The 25,268-nt window shown below is 41.3% G+C and overlaps 1 protein-coding gene across 2 annotated transcripts in view; it reads right to left on the reverse strand.

Moving 5' to 3' along the window:
* prkcab (protein kinase C, alpha, b) overlaps positions 1-25,268 on the reverse strand; it is a 191,653-nt gene that overhangs the window by 120,232 nt on the left and 46,153 nt on the right. For both annotated transcript variants that reach the window (XM_041777820.1, XM_041777819.1), the window contains exon 3: positions 352-434. In XM_041777820.1, the coding sequence (XP_041633754.1) occupies positions 352-434 (83 nt within the window). The remainder of the gene's footprint in view (positions 1-351; positions 435-25,268) is intronic.

The following is a 25,268-nucleotide window of genomic DNA, read 5'->3' on the forward strand; positions in this document are numbered from 1 at the left end:
GGCATCCTATCACAGTACCACGCTGGAATTCACTGAGCTCCTGAGAATGACCCATCCATTAACAATGTTTGTAGAAACAGTCTGCATGCCTAAGTGCTTGATTTTAGACACCTGTGGCCATGGAAGTGATTGGAACACCTGATTTCAATTATTTGGATGGGTGAGTGAATACTTTTGGCACTATAGTGTACACATGTCCTCCTTTTCCTCATCCCTACTGTCTGCAGAAGCCAAACAATGCTTATCATTGTGTGCTTTTGTGTGCAAAAAGATGCAGTCAGGTGTCTGGTGTTGAAAAAGCGGAATGAAATAAAGTGAAAAAAGAGTTTTAGTGAAGTTTCAAGAGCTTACGTCTGTGTCAGGTCCTTTGTCAGCTCCAGGGCAGGAGAAGGTGACAAACTCATGGCAGCGTTTGTGAACCACGAAACAGCAAACTGAGAGAAGAAAGGGAGAAATGGAGAAGACAATTTTAAAGTAACAGTTAATGGTACAACTTTTAGTGTTGTCAAAGACTGGATTTTCATGCAAAATAGGCCTTGAGGGTTGTAACACTACCTCATCAGTAATAAGCCTCCACTGATGTGCATTTTAGGATACTGAATGACATATTTATGAAATCATAATCAGGATAAAAATATGGCTGTGAAGCATTTCTACCATTTTACTCAAGCAGTCTGGCAAACAGAAACAGAGACAGAGGCAGTAAGCAAGAAAATGTGCATACAAATTAGCATCAATCAACCTCAAAGTCATTTTGACAAGCCTGCCTCATACGGACTCACAAAAAAACACAGACAGAAAAACAGACCCCACGCTACATGCATGTGCTCTCCTACGCTAACACCCACACAAAAAAATGTCACAGCATGATCTCTACTGTTCTGGGCTCTTTACATTCTGTTCAAACGCTGCAGATTGCACCCTGGTCTCAGTGATCTGGCCCTACCAGGGTGTCACTCAGCGTGACACGGCTGACATGACACCTGACGCTACTCCCACCCCGGCGACGTTGGCATTTACATTTGGACAGTGCTGCAGATCTGCAGGGACAAAGCAAACGCGTGGACATCTGTGACAGCCAGATCACAAGCTGACTCTCAGTCCGGCTCTCGCTCTGTGTACCCAAACTGGAGTTTTTTTCTCTGCCATCATTTCAGAATCCTCATTCTTGCTTCTTTTTTATTCTCACACAATCTGTCTGCTCCGATTACTGTCAGGCTGCCTGCGTGTTCCTCTGCACTTTTGTGCTCACTCTCCACTGTGTTTGTGGTTTTTTTGTGTCTGACTCTGCCAGATAAGTCACACTTGCCAGACAATCTGACGGTCATTGGTTGAAAAAATTACAGAATTGAACAAAAAGTCCAAAAAAACAGCAGGAGATTGGACTGTAAATGCAGAAAGATAAACTACTTCATAATTATCCTTCAGTTGGAAACAAATCAGCGAGATGAATAGATAAATATTTTAGGCTTCAGTAATCCAACTTTGTTAGCCTGGCATGCACCAGAGAAGCACTCTGACATAAAAAACAACCAAAAGGTTGCAATGCAGGATATACAGGGTTAAACTTACATCATAGGAATACTAGTCTGATGTTTGACCTCCTGCACTTACAGCAGAAGTACAAACCACAACAGACAGACAACAGGCAGTCTAGCATCACATCTAATCCTCAGCAGCAGATGATTCTGTGATGATACCAGAGAGGAGTTAAGTGATAATGGAAAAGGTGACTGTAGATATGGAAGTTATGTCAAAGTAACCTGTGGAAAAATCCCTCTCCTGTTGGCAATGGCAATAAAGTTTGGCCCATCAGTTCATGCTGCTAAATACAGAGCTCTGTGCTGACATTTGAAGTACTGCTGAGTAGCGCTATCCTCCTGACCCAGCAGGTAGAAAGCTTGACTATCAATGGAAGCGGATGTTCTCTCAATACAGGATTGGTCACCATCAGTAGAGCCAATGTTTCAGTAAATGAAACATTTGCTCAAGCCTGACAGGAGAAGAGCAAAACCATCTTGTTTACCAGGAAAAGCCTTTGGTTTGGCTCTTTGCTCTTCTTTAAATAAAAAACACTGCAGCTAAAGCTGCAGCCAAGCTAAGGTCTTCAACGATGGTTTACAGGATTACAGTTGTTATAATTTTACTTCTCCCTCCCCTGTAACTTCAACTTTGTTCTCCTCAAATGACACTAATTGGTCTGTTCATTCTCCAACTACAAACAAGCAGCTTAAAGTTTGGATCAGAAGCAAATATGAGGCCTCCAGCACTAACATTACTGTGAATTCCCAAATTCTCATCCCTAAGGGCTAGTTAGACGGATGGATGAGAGAAAGTATCAATAGAAGGAAGAAAGGACAACAATCAATGATGAAAAGGATGGAGAGTAGGACTGAAAAAAGAAACGAAGGAAGGAAGTTAGGAAGGAGCAAAGGAAGGAAAGAAGGGTGCATGGAAGGAGAGAGGAAGGATAGAAGGATGAAGGACAAGAGGTTTGAAAGAGGGAAGGATGGGTGGAAGAAAGAAAGAAAGAAAGGAAGGAAGAGAGGGTGGTTGGATGCATGAATGGATGGATGGACAGACAGACGGATGGAAGGATGGATGGATAGATGAAAGTATTCATGGATTGATGAATTCATGGATGGACTGGTTAATGGACGCATGGATTCATCAATGGATGATTTGTAGATAAATGGATTCATTGATGGATGGGTTCTTGGATGGATGGATGATAGATGGATTAATGGATGGATGATAGATGGATGGATGATAGATGGATGGATGGATGATAGATGGATTAATGGATGGAGGTATGGATGGATGATAGATGGATGGATGATAGATGGATGGATGGATGGATGGATGATAGATGGATTGATGGATGGATGGATGATAGATGGATTGATGGATGGATGGATGGATGGATGGATGGATGATAGATGGATGGATGGATGGATGGATGATAGATGGATTGATGGATGGATGGATGATAGATGGATTGATGGATGGATGGATGGATGGATGGATGGATGATAGATGGATGGATGATAGATGGATGGATGGATGGATGGATGGATGATAGATGGATGGATGGATGGATGATAGATGGATGGATGGATGGATGGAACTGTTATTTTTGAATTTGTCTCTAAATTTTTCCTCCGACCATCCTACTCCTAATCCACAGGCACTATAGCATCCCTGTGTGTGCTTGTGTTTATGTGTCGGTGATGGAGCAGTGCTGGTGGCAGCTCCAGCATAAATTCATCTCTCTCAGTAAAAAAGAGAAGAGGCAGAGAGGAAGGGAATAAAAAAGCTCTGCAGAAAAGTGTCTCAGAGTGATTTATCCATGCTCTGAAGTTTCGCCGTGCCATTTGTCATTTTCATAATGTTCAGAGACACTCTGCAGGTGTGGATGCAGAAAGAAAGGAGTATTTAGGGCAGAGTGAGTCAGAAACTCTCAGCTTAGGCCTGCTAGGAGCATGACTCCATGATTGGTCACTCTGTCCTCTTCATTATGGATGTTCCTCTGTGACTAATTTCAGTCTGAATAAAAATATGTTTAATCTAATAAAGTTGAATAGTCTGAGGTTAAGAAAACAGTTAAAACTGAACAAACAAGTAATCAATGTAATCGATTTACTGGGGATGGCTGAGATTAGAAGTGCTAGCACTACTTGGATCCTCTTTGCAGTTTTACATCCACATTTATTCATACTGTAGAACAATATACTTTTAAATGTAAACCCCTTTTATTAAAACAGAACTACCTTTATTCATTGTTAACAATGTGGATGGGGACACTGAACACTAAACAAACAGAAAAAGCAACATCAGACTTCATAGCTAAGCTACGATGTCCACAAATGTCAGGATGCCAGAGAATAAAGCAGGAAAAGTGAGACCGCTTTAATGGAGAATATTTCAATTATTGTGAAAAGAGGCAAAAAAGAGAAAAAGTAGGCAAAATAGGAAAAAAATTGTACAAATGGGTGAAAACAAGCAAAAACATAAGTTTGAAACATGGGCCAAAAGAAAGCAAAATCAGTGAAAAAAGCAAAATGGGTTTCAGAAATCAAAAATTGTTTAAAAGTAGCAAAAAAAAAGGCAAAATTGGATTAAAGCGCCATAACAGAGGGAGCACAATGGGCAAAAGGAGGCAAAACTAGGTTAAAAGTTGCAAAAATTGTGAAAAATAGCAAACATGACTTAGAGGTGGTAAATACGGCAAAAACAGCAAAAAAAGTGATTAAAAAGTTGTTGGAAAGGGGCAGAAATAGGTGTAAATTGGCAAAATGGGCAAAAAAGGTTGGAAAAAAACCCCAGCAAAATGGGTTTAAAGTGGTAAAAATGGATGAAACCCCGCAAAAAATGAGAAGTCAACATGGACAAAAGTAAGACAAATGGGTGAAACCCAGCTAAATGGGTGGAAAGTGGTAAAAACAGCAAAATAGCTTGTGAAAAATAGCAAATAAGAGGTTGCAAACACAGGAAAAAATCAAGAAAATTGGTGAAAAACAGTAAAAATGGGTTAAAAGTAACAAAAATAAAAAAAACTGGCAAAAATGGGTAGAAGTGCCAACAAGACGAGGCAAAATAGGCAACAAGTGGCAAAGAATATATCGCAAAAATGGGCAAAAAGGTGCAGAAATGGGAAACAAATGGTAAAAAAGTGGTAAAAATGGGCAGAAGTTGTCAAAGGGACATCAAACATGCACTGATATCAGTATGTCAGCACTGCAGAGGGCCTGTTCTCTGGGCTTGTCAGGGGTCCAGCTAGTCCTGTGGTCAGCCTTTGCTGAATGTGGTTGCTCGTTGCTCTGGTTCAAAGGTCATACATGATTCTAAACCAGCTGATCTCCTGTCTCATGTGCCATCATAAGATCCCCTTAATAAAGTTTTTCTCAGTTCATCATGTTTTCTACCTTTAGATGGCTTCATATGCCTTAAAGGTGAATTACAGTCACTTTATTCATCTGTTCACACCCTCACAACCTTCCATTGAACTACTTTTATTAAATTATATTTACAAGGCACACCAAGAACGAGTTACTCCCACTATATTTGAATAAAAGGCCTTGGAACAAAGCTTAAAAACCTTTGCTAAACAACCACAACCAAAATAAGACACTGAAATCTGAAGTTTATCAAATGCATAGTAAATACAGTGCGATTTGGCATGGACTGGATGTTCTCTGCTGCTAAAAACTAATTATAACATTAATATGAATGTATTAATAGAGTTATAATTCTATTTTATTGCATTTTTAATGAATGGTAAGATTGCACTGGGGTTAAAGTAATATTGTCCATTAGCTTAACCCAGACATGTTTATTTCTCATGGCGCTCATTCTCTGCTTATTGGAGTTAATGACCTGATTAAACTTTAGCCTTATTAACACAAACTCTTCAAAGTGGAATGTTTTTTTTAACCAGTGGTGGGTGCTAGACCTGTATCAACACTATAAGTGGTTTACCATGAAAAATGGACTTTGCTCTGTTGTCATTCAGACCGCCCAAAGAATTGGCTCTGCCTCAAAAATCCCAGAGAAAGGGCCCTGCCCAGCGGTGATTTAATGATGATATCAGTGCATGTGTGTTAGATCAGTAGCATTGGTGCTAGCATGCTGGCTAACACTTACTTCATTTTGAGCTGAACAGTGTGTCAAACTATTATTGGGTTCAGATTTTCACATTACATTTTCCTGCCACTTAAAATCACATGTTCAACACTGTTTTGCCCCTTTTATCCCAAATACGAAGAATTTGTGCCTTTTGTAACATGTTGTTACCACTTTAACCTGTTTTTGCTACATTTAACTAATTTTACTTACAACGCCACGTATTACTACTTAAACTATCACCTCTTGCCATTTTTAGCCAATTTTGCCACTATAATCCATGTTGACACGTTCCACCAATTTTTTTGGTTGCTCTTTATTGACACTTTTAACCAATTTTTCGCCACATTTCAAAATTTTTCTGCCCATTTTTTTTTTACCCCTTTGCGCCCTTTTCACCCATTTATGCCACTATCAGCCCCTCAAAATTATTACAGTCCCTCCTACTTTATTCTCTGGTATCCTGAAGTTTATGCATATCATGGCTTAGCAATGAAGTCTGACACTACCTTCCAAATGATTTAGTCACTGTCATCTTCGACACCTTTAACCAATTTCCCCCACTTTTTACCTGCTTTTCACCATTTTGCTAACCATTTTACACTTTTCTTAACCAGTTTAAGCCACTTCTATCCCATTTTTTCCTTCTGTGAACACATTTTTGCTATTTTTTTACCCACATTTGACACTCTGTTACCACGTTTCACCACTTCTTTGGCCCATTTTTACACATTTTTAATCATCATGGCTTGGCAATAAAGTCTGACACTACCTACCTCCAAATGGTTTAGTCAACATGTCCATCGTTTTATTACCTTTAACTAATTTCACCCACTTTTTACCCTCTTTTCTGCCCATTTTTGACCCTTTTATGCCTTTCATAACCAATTTCAGACATTTTGATCCAATTTTTTTGCTTCCATTTTTACCCACATTTGCCTATCATTAATCTTACCAAAAAAGGTAATTGTTTTAAGAAAGAGTCTTTGATGATCACTTTCAGTCAACAGAATTAGCACTGCTATAATCAGATATTCAATAGTCCAAAACTGTAAGCGGCTCCATTCATCATCCACATGTGTGGAGACGGTCTAGCTTCCTAACACATGACAAAGATGAGAATAGTTTCTCTTCCGGTTGTCTTCGATCGCTCCGTTCAGGGAAGAAACTTTTATTCTGAACACTTCATGTAAATGAGCAACAGGATAGGGATTTAGAAAACTCAACATTTAAGGCTCTGATTTGATCTCACACAGAGGGAAATTTGACTCATCTCTGAGTGTTTTCTCTACAGCAGCAGGCAGGGCAAAGGGCACGTGTAGTTAGGGCAACCACCTTAACTATAAAACACTGAGGAACACTGAAAACAATGCATGAATCAAACTCATGTCCAGGGTGATTTCATGACATTTCAGAGCCCTTTTTATGAGATACTTACAAAATTCAAAAAGCAAGGATAAAAACATGCAGAACAGAAAAAACCTGTTGAAATTTCGCTTCATTTCCTGAAAAGGTGTTTGGAAATGTGTTCTTTTCTCCATCCCAGCAGAGCAAATGTTTTCAAATTGACCTCGAAATGTTCATTCCCACTTCATTTCCACCTCCAACTTGCTCCAGGGTCAAACTTAAAACGTCCCAGCCTACATGCTGCCCACTCTGTTGTCAATGAAATTAAGACAAAAACATTGGCTTGTATGCAAAGAAGGAGGAAAAAGCAACCACAATCTGCTTTGTGTATTTTTAACATTCAGTTACACACTCAGCAGGAGTAATTCTGAGAGCATCCATACGGTTTCTCTTTCCCTCCCTGCAGCCTACTTAATGTGAATCATGGGTGTGGTGACGTCTGTAGCTCCTTCTCTCCCCCCAACCATTCTCACACCCTGAGCCCCACTCCCACTCCTTTGTCCCCTCCTCTCTTTAAAGCCGGTCTCAGACCGGTTTGAGTGTCTGCTGTGGCTGCAGCGTGGAGCCGGGCAGACTGAGAGGACACTGATCGTGGTTCAGAGGTGAAGGAGGGACGCTAAGCTGTGCAGAAGTGGAGGGGATAAATCTAGCGTTGGACTTTAATGTGTGTGAGTTTCTGAGCGTTTGTGTGACTGTGAGTGTCAGGAAAGCTTACTTAGACTTACACAAGAAAGAGACAGTGTTTCTCTGCGACTATAATCCCTGGCGTCGACTTTCCTGCACGCACACAGACACACACATTAATCTAAAAGCTGTCTTAAGAAAGAGGGGCCAGTATGCTGCAGTGGCTGAAACACAGAGGCATTCTGGGAGCTCATGGGAAGATTTATGCAACCGACCAATGAGGACAGAGCCTGATACAACTCTTACTCATGACAAAAATGGACCTAAAGTGTATCAGATGTTCTAGTGGGGTGTAAACCAACCATTTTCATCATAATCCCGATTTTTTTAAGACCCCCCTCCCAAATCTAGTGTATATTCAAAATTCAGGTCCGGTGTAGGAGCATATGCCAATGCAATACTTCCCCGAGTCAACCTTGGACTTTCTCTGGTCTCCTAATGGCCATTGACCAGGCCTACACCAGGCCCATAACCTATCTCTCCAGACAGAACGTTCACTCAATTACACTCTGAGTTTTTTTCAAAGCCTCTGCCTTTTCTCAAACGTTCCTTATTGAAGCTTTCCCAGATGGATGTGTGAAACACATCCATCTGGCATGTCAGGTTAAAGGATCACAGCATCATCAGCAAAGTCCAGATCAGTGATCTGGACATCACCAAATGACACTTCACAGTTTGCTACCCCTGTTACATGCCCCATTATCCAGCCCATCCAGGAATTAAAGAGTGTAGGGGCTAAGATGACCCCTGCCTTACCCTAGCATCACTAATGGTACCAACAGTATAATCAAATATTCTCTTTTTTGAGTATTTTGATGTATTGTGATTGTTTATATTGAATTTTTTGATCGAAACATCTTTCCTCTTGAGCTGCATGGCGGCACAGGGGTTTGCGCTCTTGCCTTATAGCAAGAAGGTTCCTGGTTCACTTTCTAGTTAGAGCCTTTCTGTGTGGAGTTTGCATGTTCTCCCTGTGCGGAGTGTGGGTCCTCTCTGGGTTCTTCGGCTTCCTCCCACCACCAAAAACATGCTTATTAGGTTAATTGATCACTCTAAATTGGCCGTAGGTGTGAATGTGAGCATGCCTGGTTGCCTGTCTCTATACTGGTGACCAGTCCAGAGTGTACTTCTCGCCCAATGACAGCTGGGATAGGCTCCAGCACCCCACGACCCCCAACAAGATAAGCGGTATAGAAGGTGGATGCCTGGATCTTGCCTCTCCTCTCATGTCTATGTGCCTTCTGTATTTGCACACTGCCCTGCAGTCTCATGTCCTTATATGGATATAAAGGGGGTGTTTCCCTATGCTATTTAAAAGAAACATGCACATGCTTCCAACTTAAGAGTACGTGGCATTTGTTTAAGAGCACAGATGTGAACAGAACATGTTATGGGTCCCATGTAGGTTTCTCTTAGAAACTTTAAGAACAAAATTAAAAAATCTTAAGATACTGGTGAATGAGGCCCACTGAGCCTTCTGAGATGACCTGCTCCACCTGCTGAGCCACAGCTACCCCAAAACCAGAGCTGGAGTAGCAGAGAACCCATGCATGCATGAGGTTCAGAAAAACACGCAACTTTGCACGGAGCTTGTGTACTCACTCCAACCATGAATCAAAGCAGGAACCCTCTTACTAAGAGGCCGCACTAACCACTGTACCACTGTGCAGGCCCTTACACTTATAACGTCTTCTGTAAATGCTCTCCTGTAAAAATGATTAAATTGCATTGTGCAGCCACCCAGAAAAATAGGCTCATTTTGATATATTTTGTTTCTAAAATGGTCTTTGGATGGTTGCAAGCAGTTCTAATCATCAGCCATGCACCAAGCAGCTACATCCACTTCCTAGATATACAGTAGGCTTTGCTCATAAACCTTTTCCACCTGCACCCCTTGGGTCAAATCAACAACCATATTTTTCTCCACAATCTCCTTAGAAAAAGAGGAAGAAACGCTCACAAAGAGACCTGGAGGAGCACTTCATTAGGAGTCTGTTTGGAGGTTTTAATGCCACTATCATAAATCTTTCCTATGACTCAGGCACAGCGGTCTGACTGGGAAACTCAGCAGTGAGAGGTGTAGTAGTCTCCAGATGGTTTCCTCTTCTCTGGGAGCGCCGTTTGGAGCAGCGGGAGCAGAGGTGACACAGTGACATACGGTATCGTCAGGGATATTATGATTAATTATTGTGGGCTTTTGTTTCACCAGCCTAATTGCATAAGCACAGAGATAAGGGGCTTTGGCATTACAAAGCAGCTTAATACACAAACGCTTCCTTGTGCATGTGTGCAGAAGGTGGAAAGCACATTACACGCTCTGTTTGTGCTTTTTTGTCTACATCTGTGGGTATTTTTAGGGATTTCTTCACGCTGTGGTGGCATTTCTTCACCCCTCTATCCACATCCCTTACACTATCCATTTCCGATCTCTTAAACTGTGGGTTTAGCCATGGCTAATCTGGTCAAATTGGTAATCTACCGAGGCAGCGTTAATAGAATTACGCGGCGTTGTTGGCCAGATAAAAAGCCTGCGGTGGGAGATAAGGGAGCGGGGAAGGACACCTGCAGTGCCGGCCCAAACTCAATACCTTCCAGACACATTCAATTGATCCAGGCTACCCCCCAGAGCGCATGTGAACACAAAGAGAGCACTGGCTTTGATCCGAGGTCCACAGGAGGGAGAGGGTGAAGAGCACAAGAGGAGGGATGAATAGGTGGAGAGGGAGGGAGAAAATCTACTGGAGCTCAGAGTTCCTATGAGTGCAGGGACGGATGTTTCCAAGTCAGAAACAGGGGCGTAGCTAGGGATTTAGGGCCCCCAGAAAGTATATTACACAAGGCCCCCCTTAACCGGCTAGCCAAACAGCAAATATCTCTGCATTTTAATGTATTTTTGATCCTTAATTTCCCCATCTATGAGCAATTCATTAAATTCATTAAATTTACTTGTATTATTCTGCAGCACTGGACCACACCATTTGGATATAATTAATGGAGGAGCAGGGGCCCCCAGTATTTATTCTACTCTATTTGACACAAATTTCAGTCTGTTGACCAATTCATTTAGTCACTTTTGATTCAATAATGACTCTAATTGACCCTCAGGAAAAAGAAATAAAAACACCTTTTCCACTGCAGGCTCCTTAAGGGCCCCTCCCCACTATGGGCCGGGGTAATCAGTTCCCTTTTTTCCCCCCTGTGCTACGCCCCTGGTCAGAAATGTTCATGTAGCCGTGGTTTATCAGCATATAGACATATTCTAATAATGTTTTCAGTTTAAGCACAAATAAACATTATCTTTGTTTTAGGTGTTCTTTGTGTATTTATCTTATATTTTTCAGCTCGTCTGTCTGTGTTGATTTGCACGCCACACCATTGCTCCAATCACTTTGATATTTGTCATAAAACTTCTTAAATGTACTGGTTTGAAAATGGTGCCATGAAAAAATCATAAATGTGCTCAGATTTTCTATAAAATCCCAAAATGTTGCACTTTTACTCCAGTTTGCCCCCTCCCTGACCTCGTCCTACATATCACATACCATTACATCACTTCTCCTGCATAAGACATACACTCACTCCGCCACAATGCCAAAGGGAGAAGGCCTTCACTCTCAAACACATGTACTACAAGGCTAAACACCGGGCTCATAGTTTTCCTTTATAACTGAGAGAGAAAGTGACAGCACTGGAAAACAGATGGATTTGTGGAAACATGCCGAAGAAATGTATTTGGCACACCTGGATGTGATGATACACCTGCTCCACGATTCCTGAGTAAGCTCTCTTTAAAGCAGTGGTTCTCAACTTGTGGGTCAGGACCCAAAAGTGGGTCATGAACCTCTTTTCAGTGGGTTGTGAATTTATGTCAAGAAAAAAACCGGGGCAGAAATTCTATAAACAGAGCCCTAAGTCAGGGGTGTCAAACTCAGTCACAGCAGGGACCAGATTCTGGATTCAGGTCTAACCTGAGGGCCTAACAGGCTCACCTTTTTAATCATAAACTGTCAACCTCATTTCACCAGTAATAAAATATGGAAAAAAAAAACTTTTCACTTATGATAAATGGTTGTGAGGTTAAAAAGTAAGTTTTTAATAATCTAAAAAAAATATATTTATTAATTCAAAATAGTCAAAACATGAAATTGAAATTGAAAAATTACATTTTTTAAAGGCAAATATATTAGAAAGACAAAATCGTGAGTTTAAAAGGTCCAAATATGAAATAAAATCTGTAATCATGAAATTAAATGTCAAAATATAATTCAAATATTTAAATTGTGAGTCCAAAACGTCAAACTATGAGATTATGAAGTCAAAGTTAGAAGTTGAAAATATGAAATAAAATAAATAATAAGTTGAAAAGGTAAAAACATGACTTAAAATTTTATATTATGAATCTAAAAGCTCAAAATATTATACAGGGAGTCAAAATATGAGTTGAAATGCTCAACGTATAAAATAAAAAGCCAAAATTCCAGTTTTTAGTTCTTATGAGATGCAAATTTGAAAATGAATAAAATGAAATTAAAACACAAATCAACTTTTTTTCCCACATTCCTGACTGCTTATCTAATTATTTTTACTCCTTACTTTTTCAGATTTTATGAAATAACAAGGATATCTTAAATCTCTAGGGATACGCTGACATTTTTATTCTTCAGGAAATCTGCATACTGATGGTCCAGTTATAACAGAAATATCACATGATCTTGTGGGCCGGATTAAACTGTTCCACGGGCTGGATTTGGCCCCCCAGGCCTTGAGTTTGACACCCCTGCCCTAAGTGGACAAAGGTTCACCTAAGATCAAGTCAAAATTTCTAGGCACACCAAATCCACATCTATACAAACCTGCCTATTTAAAACAGTAGGATGAGTGTATAACATTAGTTCAGGCAGGCCAAGGAGTCCAGCACTGCTATATAATTGAGATCAGCTGATTTCACTCAAACTCTCATCAGCTGATGGCCAGCTGATTTGCTTTTAAGCGTGCTACTGGCTGTTTGCACTCATGCTGCCATATCTAAAGTGCTCACTTTGTACAACCCTCATCCACCCCAGCTCCTCCTATGAATAACATTAATGATATTAGCTAATAAGAATGCTGCAAATAGGCTAAAAATGCATTATCTTAAACACCTTTCATTGAGCGTTTTAATGTCATATAAGAATAAATTACTTCTTAGTGCCTCACAGTTGAGAGTCAATGCTCAAACAAGGTCAAATCATGACCCCCCCAGTCCAAATCCAAATCAAACTGAATCTTGAGATGCTTAAAAGATTCTAAAAGCTTTTCCGCCTTTACAGTTTTTTCCAAATCATGTGTTGTTTTTTTTTTAAAAGTGCACTTTATGAAGACCATGCTTCACCCCAACCGGCTGCAGATCGTGTAAAATGCTCCGCTCCCCTTTTGTTATGGCTCTGTGGTCTTTCTGCAGAGTGTTTGTCATTTCAGGCGAGAAAAATGGCAGAGAGGAGGAGAGGAAAGGGGGTGAGGGAGGGCGGTGTATGCTCCTCTATTTTTAGGCTTCGTTCTGGCCGGGGCTGGAACAGTGTGTACTGAGCCCCACCGTGGTGGAGAAGTGAGGGAAGACATTTCCTCCACACCTCTACACCTGGCCACTATAAATAACAGGTGCTGCCGCACGTGTGCAAACACAGAGACACGTCTGAGGGGAACGCGCATGTGAGAGGGTCGTGAATGATGAGTGAAGAGCCATTATGGAGTAAGTGCTGAACGATGGATGGAAAACACTGACTGGTTGCCATTCTGAGAAGCTGAATGGGTTTATATAAGTACAGGAGCCTACATAGGGCAGAGAGCACTACTCCTGTCAGGGTCAAGTTCTCATCAAAGTTTGATCGGGTTCAAAGAGAAACTATATCCGTACGTTGTTTACCGTCCAGATCATTCCAGCTGCCTTCTGCTAAATCAGGACCCACAAATGTACTAAAAACACTGTTTTAGGAGTGCATATTTAATAAAACTGAGCTGCATACATTTTCTGTGCAATACTAGAATATGCATTAATTTTCTGTTAATGCTACTGCTTAAATAAAATACTTAAAAACCTCCTGTTTGAATCAGCAGTTTGGTATACTGAGGGCCAGAAATACAGAGTCCAGTTCCTAAAAAGTTGGAACACATTAAAAGTGTAAAACAGTGATGTATTCAGTTAAATACACCACAAAGATTAGGTATTATCTAAAAATAAACTTAATGTTGTTTTGTTGGAAATACACACTCTTTTTAAATTGACTGCAACACAATCCAAAAAAGTTGGGACAGGAGCAGTTTACTACTGTCTTACACCCCATTAGTATCTGAGGACTGAAGACACTTTAAGTGTTGAAGGATTAAAAGTGGCATTCTTTCCCAGTCTAGCTTGACTTACATATTAACCCTTAGAGCTAATGCGGCACAGATCAATGCTGCAGGCATTCCCGTGTAAATTGCTTGGTGACTTTTGAATTGTTGAAGTCGTAGGAACTTACTTGTTGTTTCCTCTGAAAGCTCTCCGTTGTGCCTTTCTAATGACTCTCTCCACCCGTTTGTGGCTCTTACAGAACATTCTAGCAAGCCTGGAAAAAGCCAGTGTCACGCTATATAAAACTACAACACAGTCAACTGAATGTAACGTCACTCAAGGATACGAGTGAGAGGCAGGCTCAGCTCAACCTGATGATGTACAATGGTCCGCTGTAGTCATAGTTAGCCACAGACAGATATAAAATTCTGAAGTCTAGGGCACTTTTCCAGTTTATATCATGTTGTAGAAAAAAACATTTCAATCTCTTGAGCTTGTGTTCCCCACAGATGTTGTATCAGGCATTTAACAGAAAACTCAGAAATCCCACAGACAGGTTGCAGATGGCCTAGAGGTGTAAGGCTCGCTCCGTGTACATGGGCGTCCCGGGTTTGAGTCTGGCATGTGGCACCATATCTCTAATCTCTATTTTCAATTCTATCCACTGTCCTCCTTTACCATTAAAGGCTTATAAAGCCCCAAAATATGGCTTAGTAAAAACATCCCATAGACATCCAGATGAAGGAACCAGAAGTGGTAAAATGCTAGCTCACTTCTGCATTTTAGGACCCATTCCTGCACCACTCTACAGACGATAGTGCTCCTTTACGCCCTAACCATCGCACTATCGCCTGAACCTTCTTACCTCTGGAACGTTCCACCTCTTTTTGGACATTCCATTGCTTTTCAAGTCTTTTCTTGCTCCTGTCCCAACTTTTCAAAAAACCATTAGAGGCATCAGTCAGAATATATGCATATTTCCATAAAAACAATAGAGTTCATCATTTTGAACAGTGAATTTGTTGATTTTTGTGCTTTACTCAGTTGAATAAAATTTTTAAAGGATTTGTATTTTGTATTTATTAAATTTAACACAATGTCCACATTTTTCTGGAACATGGGTTTTTTAAATCGATTTGACACAGCAGATAAACATTGGCTGCTTTTATCCGTTGAGGTCACATGATTTGCCAATAGCCAACAGAGATATAACAGACTAATCTGTGTGAATTAACCATATCTTGTATTTTTATACAGTGATGCATTTCTTACAGTATTTCAGCTATCAGCTGTCATGATATCACTGTTATTGTGGGGCACTTATACATTGTGTTGAGCTACCCTGTAATTTCTACACCTACTAGTTCATAGAGTGAGCAGAAAAGCTACCTGTGAGTATAAAAACAGATCTCTATGCACTCTGTGACAATAAAAGCCTAAAAATGACCTCATACATGTTTTCTATCACTTTGAGAAGGCTCTGACATTGACACTGTGACATTTGAACTCATGCCAGTTCGCTGAGTGACAGTTCCCAGACTCCCCGAGCTCCGAGGTCACGACTCCAAACCGCCCACTCTCCCTGGAGACCAGAGGAGATCGATGGCCAGCGACCGGAGTGAAGTGACTCAGTGACAGTTCAGACAGGCCACAGCAGACGCTCCACCTCAACTTCAGGATGTCGTTTATATTCTACTCATAGCTTTTGTGAAGCCGAAACAGCGAAACAGGACAGTAAGAGAGAGGAGACGGAAAAAAAGGTTAACCAGAAGTTGAGCTGAGAGCATTTTTGATAGCAACCAGGGGTGTTTGGCTTTAAAAGAGCAATTCAGAAACCAGTGACTGATGTCACTGAGGCCACAACCATGTCTCATACAGTCAATGATGAACTTATTACTTAACTTAACCTGGTAAGTTAAGGTTCTGTCACCACTTTTAAAGCATCTTCACAAACAGAAAGTGGTGCTGCTGCTGGAAACAGACACATAGTCCTTAGGCTCTTTCTATTAACATGCACCCATTACACAGCATCATCTTGATGACAGTAATTAAAGCAATACTGTGGCTATTTTTAAACACCCTGGGATCAGATATTATTGCCCATTCCTAGTTGATATATTGGCCTTATATATTGGCAGTATAATTCATATATATTGGCCTTACCCCTTAGGGCACACACAGCATGTAAATTGCGTGTTAACTTTTGAATCATAAATCGTAGGCATTTACTTGTTTTTTCCTCTGAAAGCTCTCTGTTTCGCTTTTCTAATGACATTCCTCACACATTCGTAGGTCTTACAGAAGGTTTTCTAGTGAGCCTGGAACTTGGCTGACTTTCCAGGCTCTTTTAAGACCAGACCACACCAGTAATGCCAATATTGCACGTCCTTTTCTCCATTTATAATCCATTTTTTAATCGTTCCCCAGTTAGCTGGTGAGCCCGCCACCATGTTTTCTGTTTGCATCCCAGAATGCATTGCAACTGGGCTGTGACAATCAAAAGGAAGCTGTTCCATTGTCAGGTCTTGCTTTGCAGAAGAGAGCATGCGCACAGACTTAGAAAATTAAGCAGCGAGTCTGAGTGACAGATAATAGAGAGAAACAGACACAGAGAGGCCGTGATGTGTCTCTCAGAGTAAATAATGACTCAAATTCCCCAAAACGTAAGGATTTGTTTTTTGTGAAAATGTGAATAGTTTGAAGACTTTTTGTCACAGAATCATCCGGTCATTTTCTATACTGCTTATACAGTTTGCGGTCGCTGGAGCCTATCCCAGCTGTCATTGGGCGAGAGGCGGGGCACACCCCGGAGTGGTCGCCAGTCAATCACAGGGATGACATATAGAGACAGACAACCAGGCACGCTCACATTCACACTTACGGCCAATTTAGAGTCACCACTTAACCTAATGAGCATGTTTTTGGTGGCGGAGGAAGCCGGAGTACCCAGAGAGAACCCACGCGTGCACGGGGAGAACATGCAAACTCCACACAGAAAGGCCCTGACTGGGAAGCGAACCAGGGACCTTCTTGCCATCTGTTCTTGCAACAGCGCTAACCCCAGCGCTACTGTAAAGCCCTGTCACAGAATCAGGATTTTTTTAAAGTCTTAAGTCCCAAAGAGATGGGAGAACAAGTTTGTGCAAAAAAACTTCTAGTCATTAATGTTTCAGTGTTTAATACATAACAATCATTTAGTTTTAATTTCCAGTTATTTTTTTTTCTTTTGTCTTTATAGGCCCAGAACTTTTGTAAATTTCATGTGCGTTACTGTAACACACATATTCTTAAAGCCCAGGTTGTCCTGGGTAGCTCTAAGGGTTAAATAGATAACTGTAACAGCTGGAAAGGTGGTTCCCCAGGGCTCCAAGCAGTCAAGGAATCCCACTGCAAAGATTTTGAATGACGCTCAAAATGTAAAACAACTACCAGACTGTCAAGCTGCTCCGTTCCTCTCTTAGCTCCACTTATCTGAGTCTCTTTGCACAAAACTTGTTTATAACATAGAAGAAGGTGTGTTTATTTTAGTATCAGCTTGAATAATTGGCATATCAGATATCTGGGAAAAAGTGCATCCCTATAATATATCCCACATAAATCATTATGCATCAATCTATAAATTATCACAAACACTTCCTTCAACATCTGTTCTGCACAGCTGCTTTGAGCTGCGTTAAAACTTTCTCATTCACTTCATTAAATCTTTAATTCCCCCCCAGAAGACGGCACTCTGGTCCACAGCTATAAACCATGGCTATGCTGTAACTGGCTATGTGTATTGCTTTGGTGTACCACATTATGAAAGCCTGCGTCCTCTCCCCACCACCCTTGAGGGGTCGATGTAGGTGCGATATATACTGTCAGGCAGTGTTTACCTGTAGAGAGAGGAAACGAGCCGGGCTGCAGCTACAACAAAGGCCCCGAAACTCAATTTCAGCACTTACATTCAATTATGCATTCTATAGGCACACAGAGGACAGAGATGTTCAGTAGGGACGGAGTTAAAAGTGGAGATGTGACCTTGAAAGCAACAATAAAGCGGTTCACAAAGACCACTGATGGACTGGATTAAAAAGGAAACAGAAGAGGGGGAAGGGGAGGAAGAAGAGAGCAGAAACGAACAGATAGGAAGAGATAAGATGATCAGGAACTGGAGAAAGAAGCATGTGATATTCTTCCTTTTGTTCCCGAAGGATGCGCCAAAGAAGGAAAGTTTCCAGGAATTCTGATGTCTAAAGCAATTATCTTCATCGGTATCCTGCTGTATGAATATGCATGTACGCCTGTTTGATTGTTTGCATATGTGTGCGTGTAGAATTATGTAATTTCACCATCAGGGAGTTGAATAGCGGGTAAAACCTCAGGGGAGATTCAGCACATTAGGAATGCTGCTCTGTTTTTAAAAGAGCCAAACATTCACACAAACAAACAGAGGAGCTGTTTATGTACAGTAACAGAGCAGGCAGAATCTGATAGGCTGAGAGAGGGTGGGAGGGTCTTAGCCCAAACCTCTAGAGTCTCCTCCCACACATCGCTGCAGGTTGACAGATGATGGCAGTTCTCATCTGTGCCCTCTGAGATCTGTGTTTGATTATGCATGTCTTGATGGCTCGTTACAGCAAACACAGGCAGTGGAGACAATATCCACAGGGTACATGTTTTTCTTTGTGCATGTTGTGATTTGTTTTCTCCGTCTCTCATCATAGGGATGCTCGGAACTACACACAAGGCACTTAAAATGTTCTACACATAGTCATGATCCCTCGTGGAATATAGAGTGAATCAAGCTGGCAGCAATAAAATCTGAGATAAAGGATGTGATTTTTAAATATGCCAATGGTATGACTCAGTGGAAGCCACTGACAGCTGTCTCAACAGCTGGGGAATAACCTGACATGCCAGATAGATTGTTCGTTATATACATGGCATGATGTATACTCGTATATGTATGCTTGTACCCTTGCCTAGGACTACACTACATAATGCTGGTGTCAGGCCAACACACCATTGCATCAGTAGAGCCAGTTGCAGAATCAAACCAGCTGGAAGAGGAGGAAACATCTTTCCCACCATGAAAAGCTTAAAGCACTATAACTGCATCCATGCTAATCTCTTCACCAGCTGCCATTGGTTACAGGCTTGCAGTTACATCAACTAAACATGACATAACATGATTGAGTTTCAACCACAGTTCTGATTTTAACTTCCCACAATCATAAAGACTGAGCATATAGCGTTAGCTCAGGCATGCAACGTAGTCAAGTGCTGAAATATAACTGAGATCAGCTGATCTCACGCAAACCCTCATCAGCTGATGGCCAGCTGATGCTTATGTCGAAGCATGTGATTGGCTGAATTCAGTCATGCTGCCATGTTTATCCTGCTTCTTGTTTTTAGAACCCTCCTCCACCCCAGCTCCTCCTTTATACTGCATCTGACTTAATCAGTGTCATTCTGTTGTCATTGATGTCTACTCTGCTCAGAGGTATATTGCTGCTCCTCTCCCTGCCTCAGGCTTTCCTTGTAGGCACAGGAAAAGCAGGGACATGTGCTGAGTAGTAGCAATAGCAATAGCTCGCAATCTGTTGCCCATAAACAACAAGCATGTGCACACGCAGGGTCATAGATCTACGGTCCTGAATCTAAAGTCTTGCTGCCTGCAAGCCTGCAAACACACCAGTCTAAAGCCACAGAAAGAGCATGCTATGCGAGGTAGAAAGAGTTGAAAACCATCGTCTGCTGCAGCAGATTCACTGTCTGAATCCTGCTGGTTGGTATGTCCCTGGTAACAATTATGAAGCAGGTTAGAAGAAGAGGGAAAACATCTTCCCAGTCATAAAAAGCTTCCAGTGCTGTTCTGTACTCATTATTTCATAAACGCTACACCAGTTGCAGCCATTGCTATCAGTTTCCAGTCCAACTAAACCCCACCTGTAGCCACTGCCTTGTTCTCTTTAAAGGATCCTGATTGGTCGGGTCTGCTCTCAGTCTTAGCAAGATTACATCTGCCTGATGATAGACACAGAATCTGGCCAATCCATCTGCTTTGGTTACAATTATGAGCCTATCTATCCTAAACTGAACTGGTGTTACAAACTTAAATACACTAAAGCATTGGTTTCCAGCTGGTTGGGCATCTGGACCCACCACTACCACCTTAAGAGAAATCATGAACCAGGTTTTCGTAAGTGTTCAACCACTCAAATTTATCAAATACATTTTCTGGACCCTAAATGGAAAAAGACATACTGAATAAAGAGACAAGACACAATAAACAGTTTTAAAAAGCACATAAGTACAGAAGAGAACACATGCATACATCTCATTTTACTTAATTTTTTCCAAGACAGCACAGAAATTTTGTAATTTCCTGAAGATTTTCCTTGTTATCTTGTGAGAAACAGAATTGCTCTCCAAAGAAAAGGAGATGAATGAGTACAAAGCTTGAAACAAATGCTGATATTTATTTGCATTCAAAGGAAAACCTAAAAATAAAAAATGTGTAAATTTATGCTATGTCTACTCAGGGCTTCTTCATACAGATCTTATGCCTTGTTTTTTTTTCCTGGTACACTTGCGATCAACTGGAAAGAGCTTTGTGACCCACATTTGGGTCCCAAACCACCAGGACATTAAGGGTCTGTTTACTCTATGTTTCAAGGTGAAAATCCAAAACTTTTGTGTTTGCACACTAAAGCTGCATTCAACTGCCATGCACAGGTACTACACATGAGCATGTTTTGGTTCATTGTAAAATCACACTGTGAACTAATAGCCTGGCATGCATACTACAGTGTTTTTGGTGTTTCCTGCAGTCTTGTGGAGATTGTTTTCAAAAGGTTTCTGTCTGAAAGTGGAACTATTCGAAAACGAAGACAGAAAACAAAGCAGAAAATCTTTGTGCAAACAGGGCCTAAGTCGGGGGTGTCCAAACTATGGCTTGGGGGCCAAATGTGGCCCACAGCCCACTTTTGATTGGCCCGCAGCAAAATCTAAAGTAGTTTTTGAACATGAAGCTTTTGCTTGACTGTATTGTACTTCTTAGTTTCAGCACAAGGTAGTGCTACCACACTAATTCTGTCAACAAACATTTTGACTAGAAGAATTTATTGATGTTTTTATTAATTTGTGACTACACTCAGACAACACCGTCGATTGTTAAAATATTGGCAACCAAAGTAATAATGTTATCTTGATTTATAACGCCCTTGGTAGACAGCGGCACCGTTTGTGTTCCAGGTGCGTAGCCAGAGCCAACCAGGTCCCCCTGAAATCTGACTGGCCTCCCCAAAATCCTTAAATTATATCATATATTCTAACATCTGGCCCTCATTGGAAAAGTTTGGACATCCCTGGCCTAAGTGAAACTGTAGAGAGGGAAAACAGAACTACATCTTTCAGTGGAGTCACAGTGGTACACCTTTGAATGAATTGATTACATGAAAATTAAAAGGCTGATACCAATATTCGGCTAAATGACAAGTATCAGCATTAATATCCGGCATGACCGATAATTGGTCTACCCTTACACTAAAGGTGAGGTATTTATTGAAGTGGCCAGCCTTTTATTTTTCTGTATGCAGCCTTTTTTAGTCAGTAAGTTTATTTCCATTAGTGTTTAAAATCCACCCTCAAAGAAATACATAGAAGACTTTCACCTCAAACAAAATACAACGAGGGACTGAACTAATTGAACAGGTGTGAGCTGGAGCTCATGCTGTACATGGTTAGAGTTACACTATAACACCTCAGAACCAAAACACTTACAATGAATAAAGTTCAGATACTCCTGCTTAGATACTTCCTAAGAGAAATGCTGTAAACTGTTATGTCTTATCTATATGGTAAGCTATTATCCTAAAAGTCCCATCTCACCAGCGTCCTTGCACCCCTGGAAACCAGGATGGCCGGATAAACATGGAGGTTTAATAGACCTTTGAATCCATGCATTATTAGGGATGATTTACATAGACATGCCCAGCATAAACACGCTCTTTCCAGCACTAATAGTGTTTGTATTAAGAAATGTCCACAGGGGGACTGGATCAATTATTCCAAACTACAGGTGGGAGTGTTTGGCTGCCAGACATCTCTGAGTCACACTGGGGAAATAGTGATACAGCCTCATGAATTAAATATGATCCCAACACAGACAGAGACACACAAATACACACATATGTGACGACACATTTGTGTTTTTAGAGGAAACACCTTTACTGTCGCAGCTATAAATGCACACAGATTCCTTCTAGCATGCAGACACATGGAAACATTTTCTTTCACTTTTCCTTCTTTGTCTTCGTCACTCAACACTCAAACCAGCTGGTACTTGAACAATGCACACCGAGTACGTCTGGTTCTCATGTCTTCCATCTTCTCGGTTACTTTTACTCACACACTGACATGCACACACACACACACGGAGGCAGTGATGTATCACCTGCAGTGGTCTGGCTCCGAGCCCCCTGTGTCTGTGTATCAGGTGTCACAGTGGTTGTAATGTAATGAGTCTGGCTACAGAAGCTCCCAGGCTGACACAGCTGCACACAGACAACACCAAATTAGACGCACCATAGACTGGCTGTCAATGGAAGTGTTCACGAGCACACGCACAAACATAGCGCATGCACAGGCTCTGTGCCTGAGGTTACTGCTTTCCATTTTATGGCAACAGACTGAAGCTGGCTGCAAACAGGACGATTGTTAAGTCTTAAGTTTAAAAATGTAGGAGACCATGGATGTAAGAAGGGCTGAGGAACATTCATTTCATCAATGGGCCTTCTGCTTATCACAGAGGATGTTAGGGCCAGAGATGAAGGAAAAAATAATGCTGTGAAGTTTGGGAATAAAGTCGAAATGACAAGAAAAAAGTCAAAATTTTCAGAACAAGAACAAGGCTTGTTACTATCACTTTTTCGACGTTGCTGGTTCTAGAAGCGAATTTTGCTATTCAAATCCCCCAAAGACATTTCATAAAATCCCTACTACTATGCTTTTAATGCATGAGCCAAGCTAAACAGCCACATGAGTAGTCATGCCTAAATGGTGATTCTGCCCAAAAAGGCACACGAAAGCGGATAAAAGGGTTTACTACAATTGTTCAGTTGACTTGTCAAGTAAACCCCTCATACTGATATTTAAAATTTTGGCATTGTGAACCTGTATGTACACTGAGAGCAGTCAGGCTGAGGGGAAAAGGTCATGCAGCCATGCATGTCCAACACTTGTTTGTTTGTGACCAGTTAAGTCAAGGCTAAATTTGTCTCTCAGGACATTCTGAAACTAAAATAACACGCTTGTTTTGTTTTCCTTAAAAAATCTCTCAGAGGTCTTTTTTTAATCCCCTCTTTTTATGTTTTCTCAAATACAGTGAAAAAAAAGTCTGCTCCATATAAAACACTGACCTTGATCAAAACTCACTTCTGTGCTGGAAAAAAATCCCTTGATATAAAAATGTGCTTTGATTAAAACACTTTTATAAAGCTGTATAGCCCAAGGCAAACTCTTACAGCTACTGAAGGACTGGTCACTCTAACATGTTACATAAAGTCATTGATTACACAAAGAAGTTGGCTTTATTTTCTTCTTCTGTCCACAGGTGATGTGAAGTTGCAGGTAGACGTACTGCTGAGGGGCTTTAATGCCAGCTGATGATAACAGCTGATACAGCATGGCAGGTTATCTGGTTGGTGTTCTTGGACTGTCTTAAACCTCTCCTGTAGTTTGCATCACTGGTGTGCATTTACCAATCACCAATTACCTTTGAGAGGCGTCGACTATATCAGTGTAATCATATTTTTTGTTATTGTTTTGTTATAGCCGCTTGTGAAGCAAGTCGTCAGTCTACTTAGCTGTGTAGTGTACTGACAGCTCCCACAGGTGGCAGCGTAACCTGATAAAATGAGCACAAAAGTCATCCTTATTAAGTCAATAACATGCTTTAACTTATTTTTCTCTGCAGAGCTGTACAAAAACCTCCCAAGAAGCAATGCAACAAATATCCTATGGTAAGAACAACAGCTTTAAGCTTGATTTGTTTAGCAAAGCAAAGAAACAAAGAGCAGAACAGAGCAGGTATCAATGGCAACAGAGTGACACTGATCAAGTCTGATGCAGAACTAAGGAGGAGCTGGGGTGGAGGAGGGTTGCAGAACAGTTTGCAGAGGTAGCAGCGAAAAGAGGGCCTGCCAGAGCAGCCTAAATATGGTGGCATGAGAGCATTTAGCCAATAGAAAGCTTAGCGTGACTCAGCTGATGAGAGCTGGCATGAGACTAGCTGATCTCACTGAAATGGCAGCGCTTGACTCTGTGGTTGGCCTGAACTAATGCTTGAAGCTTGATTTGTTTTATGTTGCTGAGAAAACAAATTTTGAATGTCCTTTTATTGAAGTTTAAATGCATCATGAAGACTTTGCATTTAACTAAAAGTTATTTTACTAATCAGACCATAAACACGTCATATGTAATGCAGTTTCAGCTGATGTGCTTACAATCTGGAAAAGTATTCTGGGACCTTTTGAACAAGGAGGGCCTGGTCTGGTCAGGTATGGTAGGTCCGGCATTGTCCAGGTCCTGCACCATGTCCACGTTCATCTCTACAAGTATCCTCCCAGCTGACCCCTCCATGACGTTGGGCTGCACCAAGGCCTGGACCAACCCACCAGGTTCTGGTTATCCAGTATGTGATGAGCTGGATCAGGCCAAGGAAAGTGTGCCATGTGGCCATAAAAGCACAGCTGCCACTTCTGTATCCTGTGGCAGACCCTTCCCTGCTCTGAGCACATCAGAATTTGATGTGCCAATGACACCCAAAAATGAACCGAAGAGAAGTTGCCAAGTTGAGGGGTCCAGCCGGCGCCTCTGGCTATCAGTCAGGTCATGCCTCGCAAAAGTATGGTAAGACTGGGAGGACCAAGGACCGAAAACTCTGACTTCCAACTGCATCAGTAGCGTGAGCGCTACACCGCCTTGTCCAGCAAACCGACCGCTCTATTTGCAAGTCCAAGTCTGCTCGCAGCTTCCCTGTTAGCGGACTGTTGGATTACGCTGCAAAGGTAGGGGAACCGCTCCACAACTTCCAAGCTCTCCCCATCCACAATCACAAACAAGGAAGGGCACTTTTAACTGCTTTTCTCCCCTTTAGGAGAAATTCACAAATGGTGCCAAAACATAGGTTCACTGATTAAAAAATATTTTATAGAGTTCCACTTTTTCTTAACAGAGTCCTCAATTCAAAACAAGGCTG

This window comes from Cheilinus undulatus, linkage group 21, assembly GCF_018320785.1.
Source record: "Cheilinus undulatus linkage group 21, ASM1832078v1, whole genome shotgun sequence".
Lineage (NCBI taxonomy): Eukaryota > Metazoa > Chordata > Actinopteri > Labriformes > Labridae > Cheilinus > Cheilinus undulatus.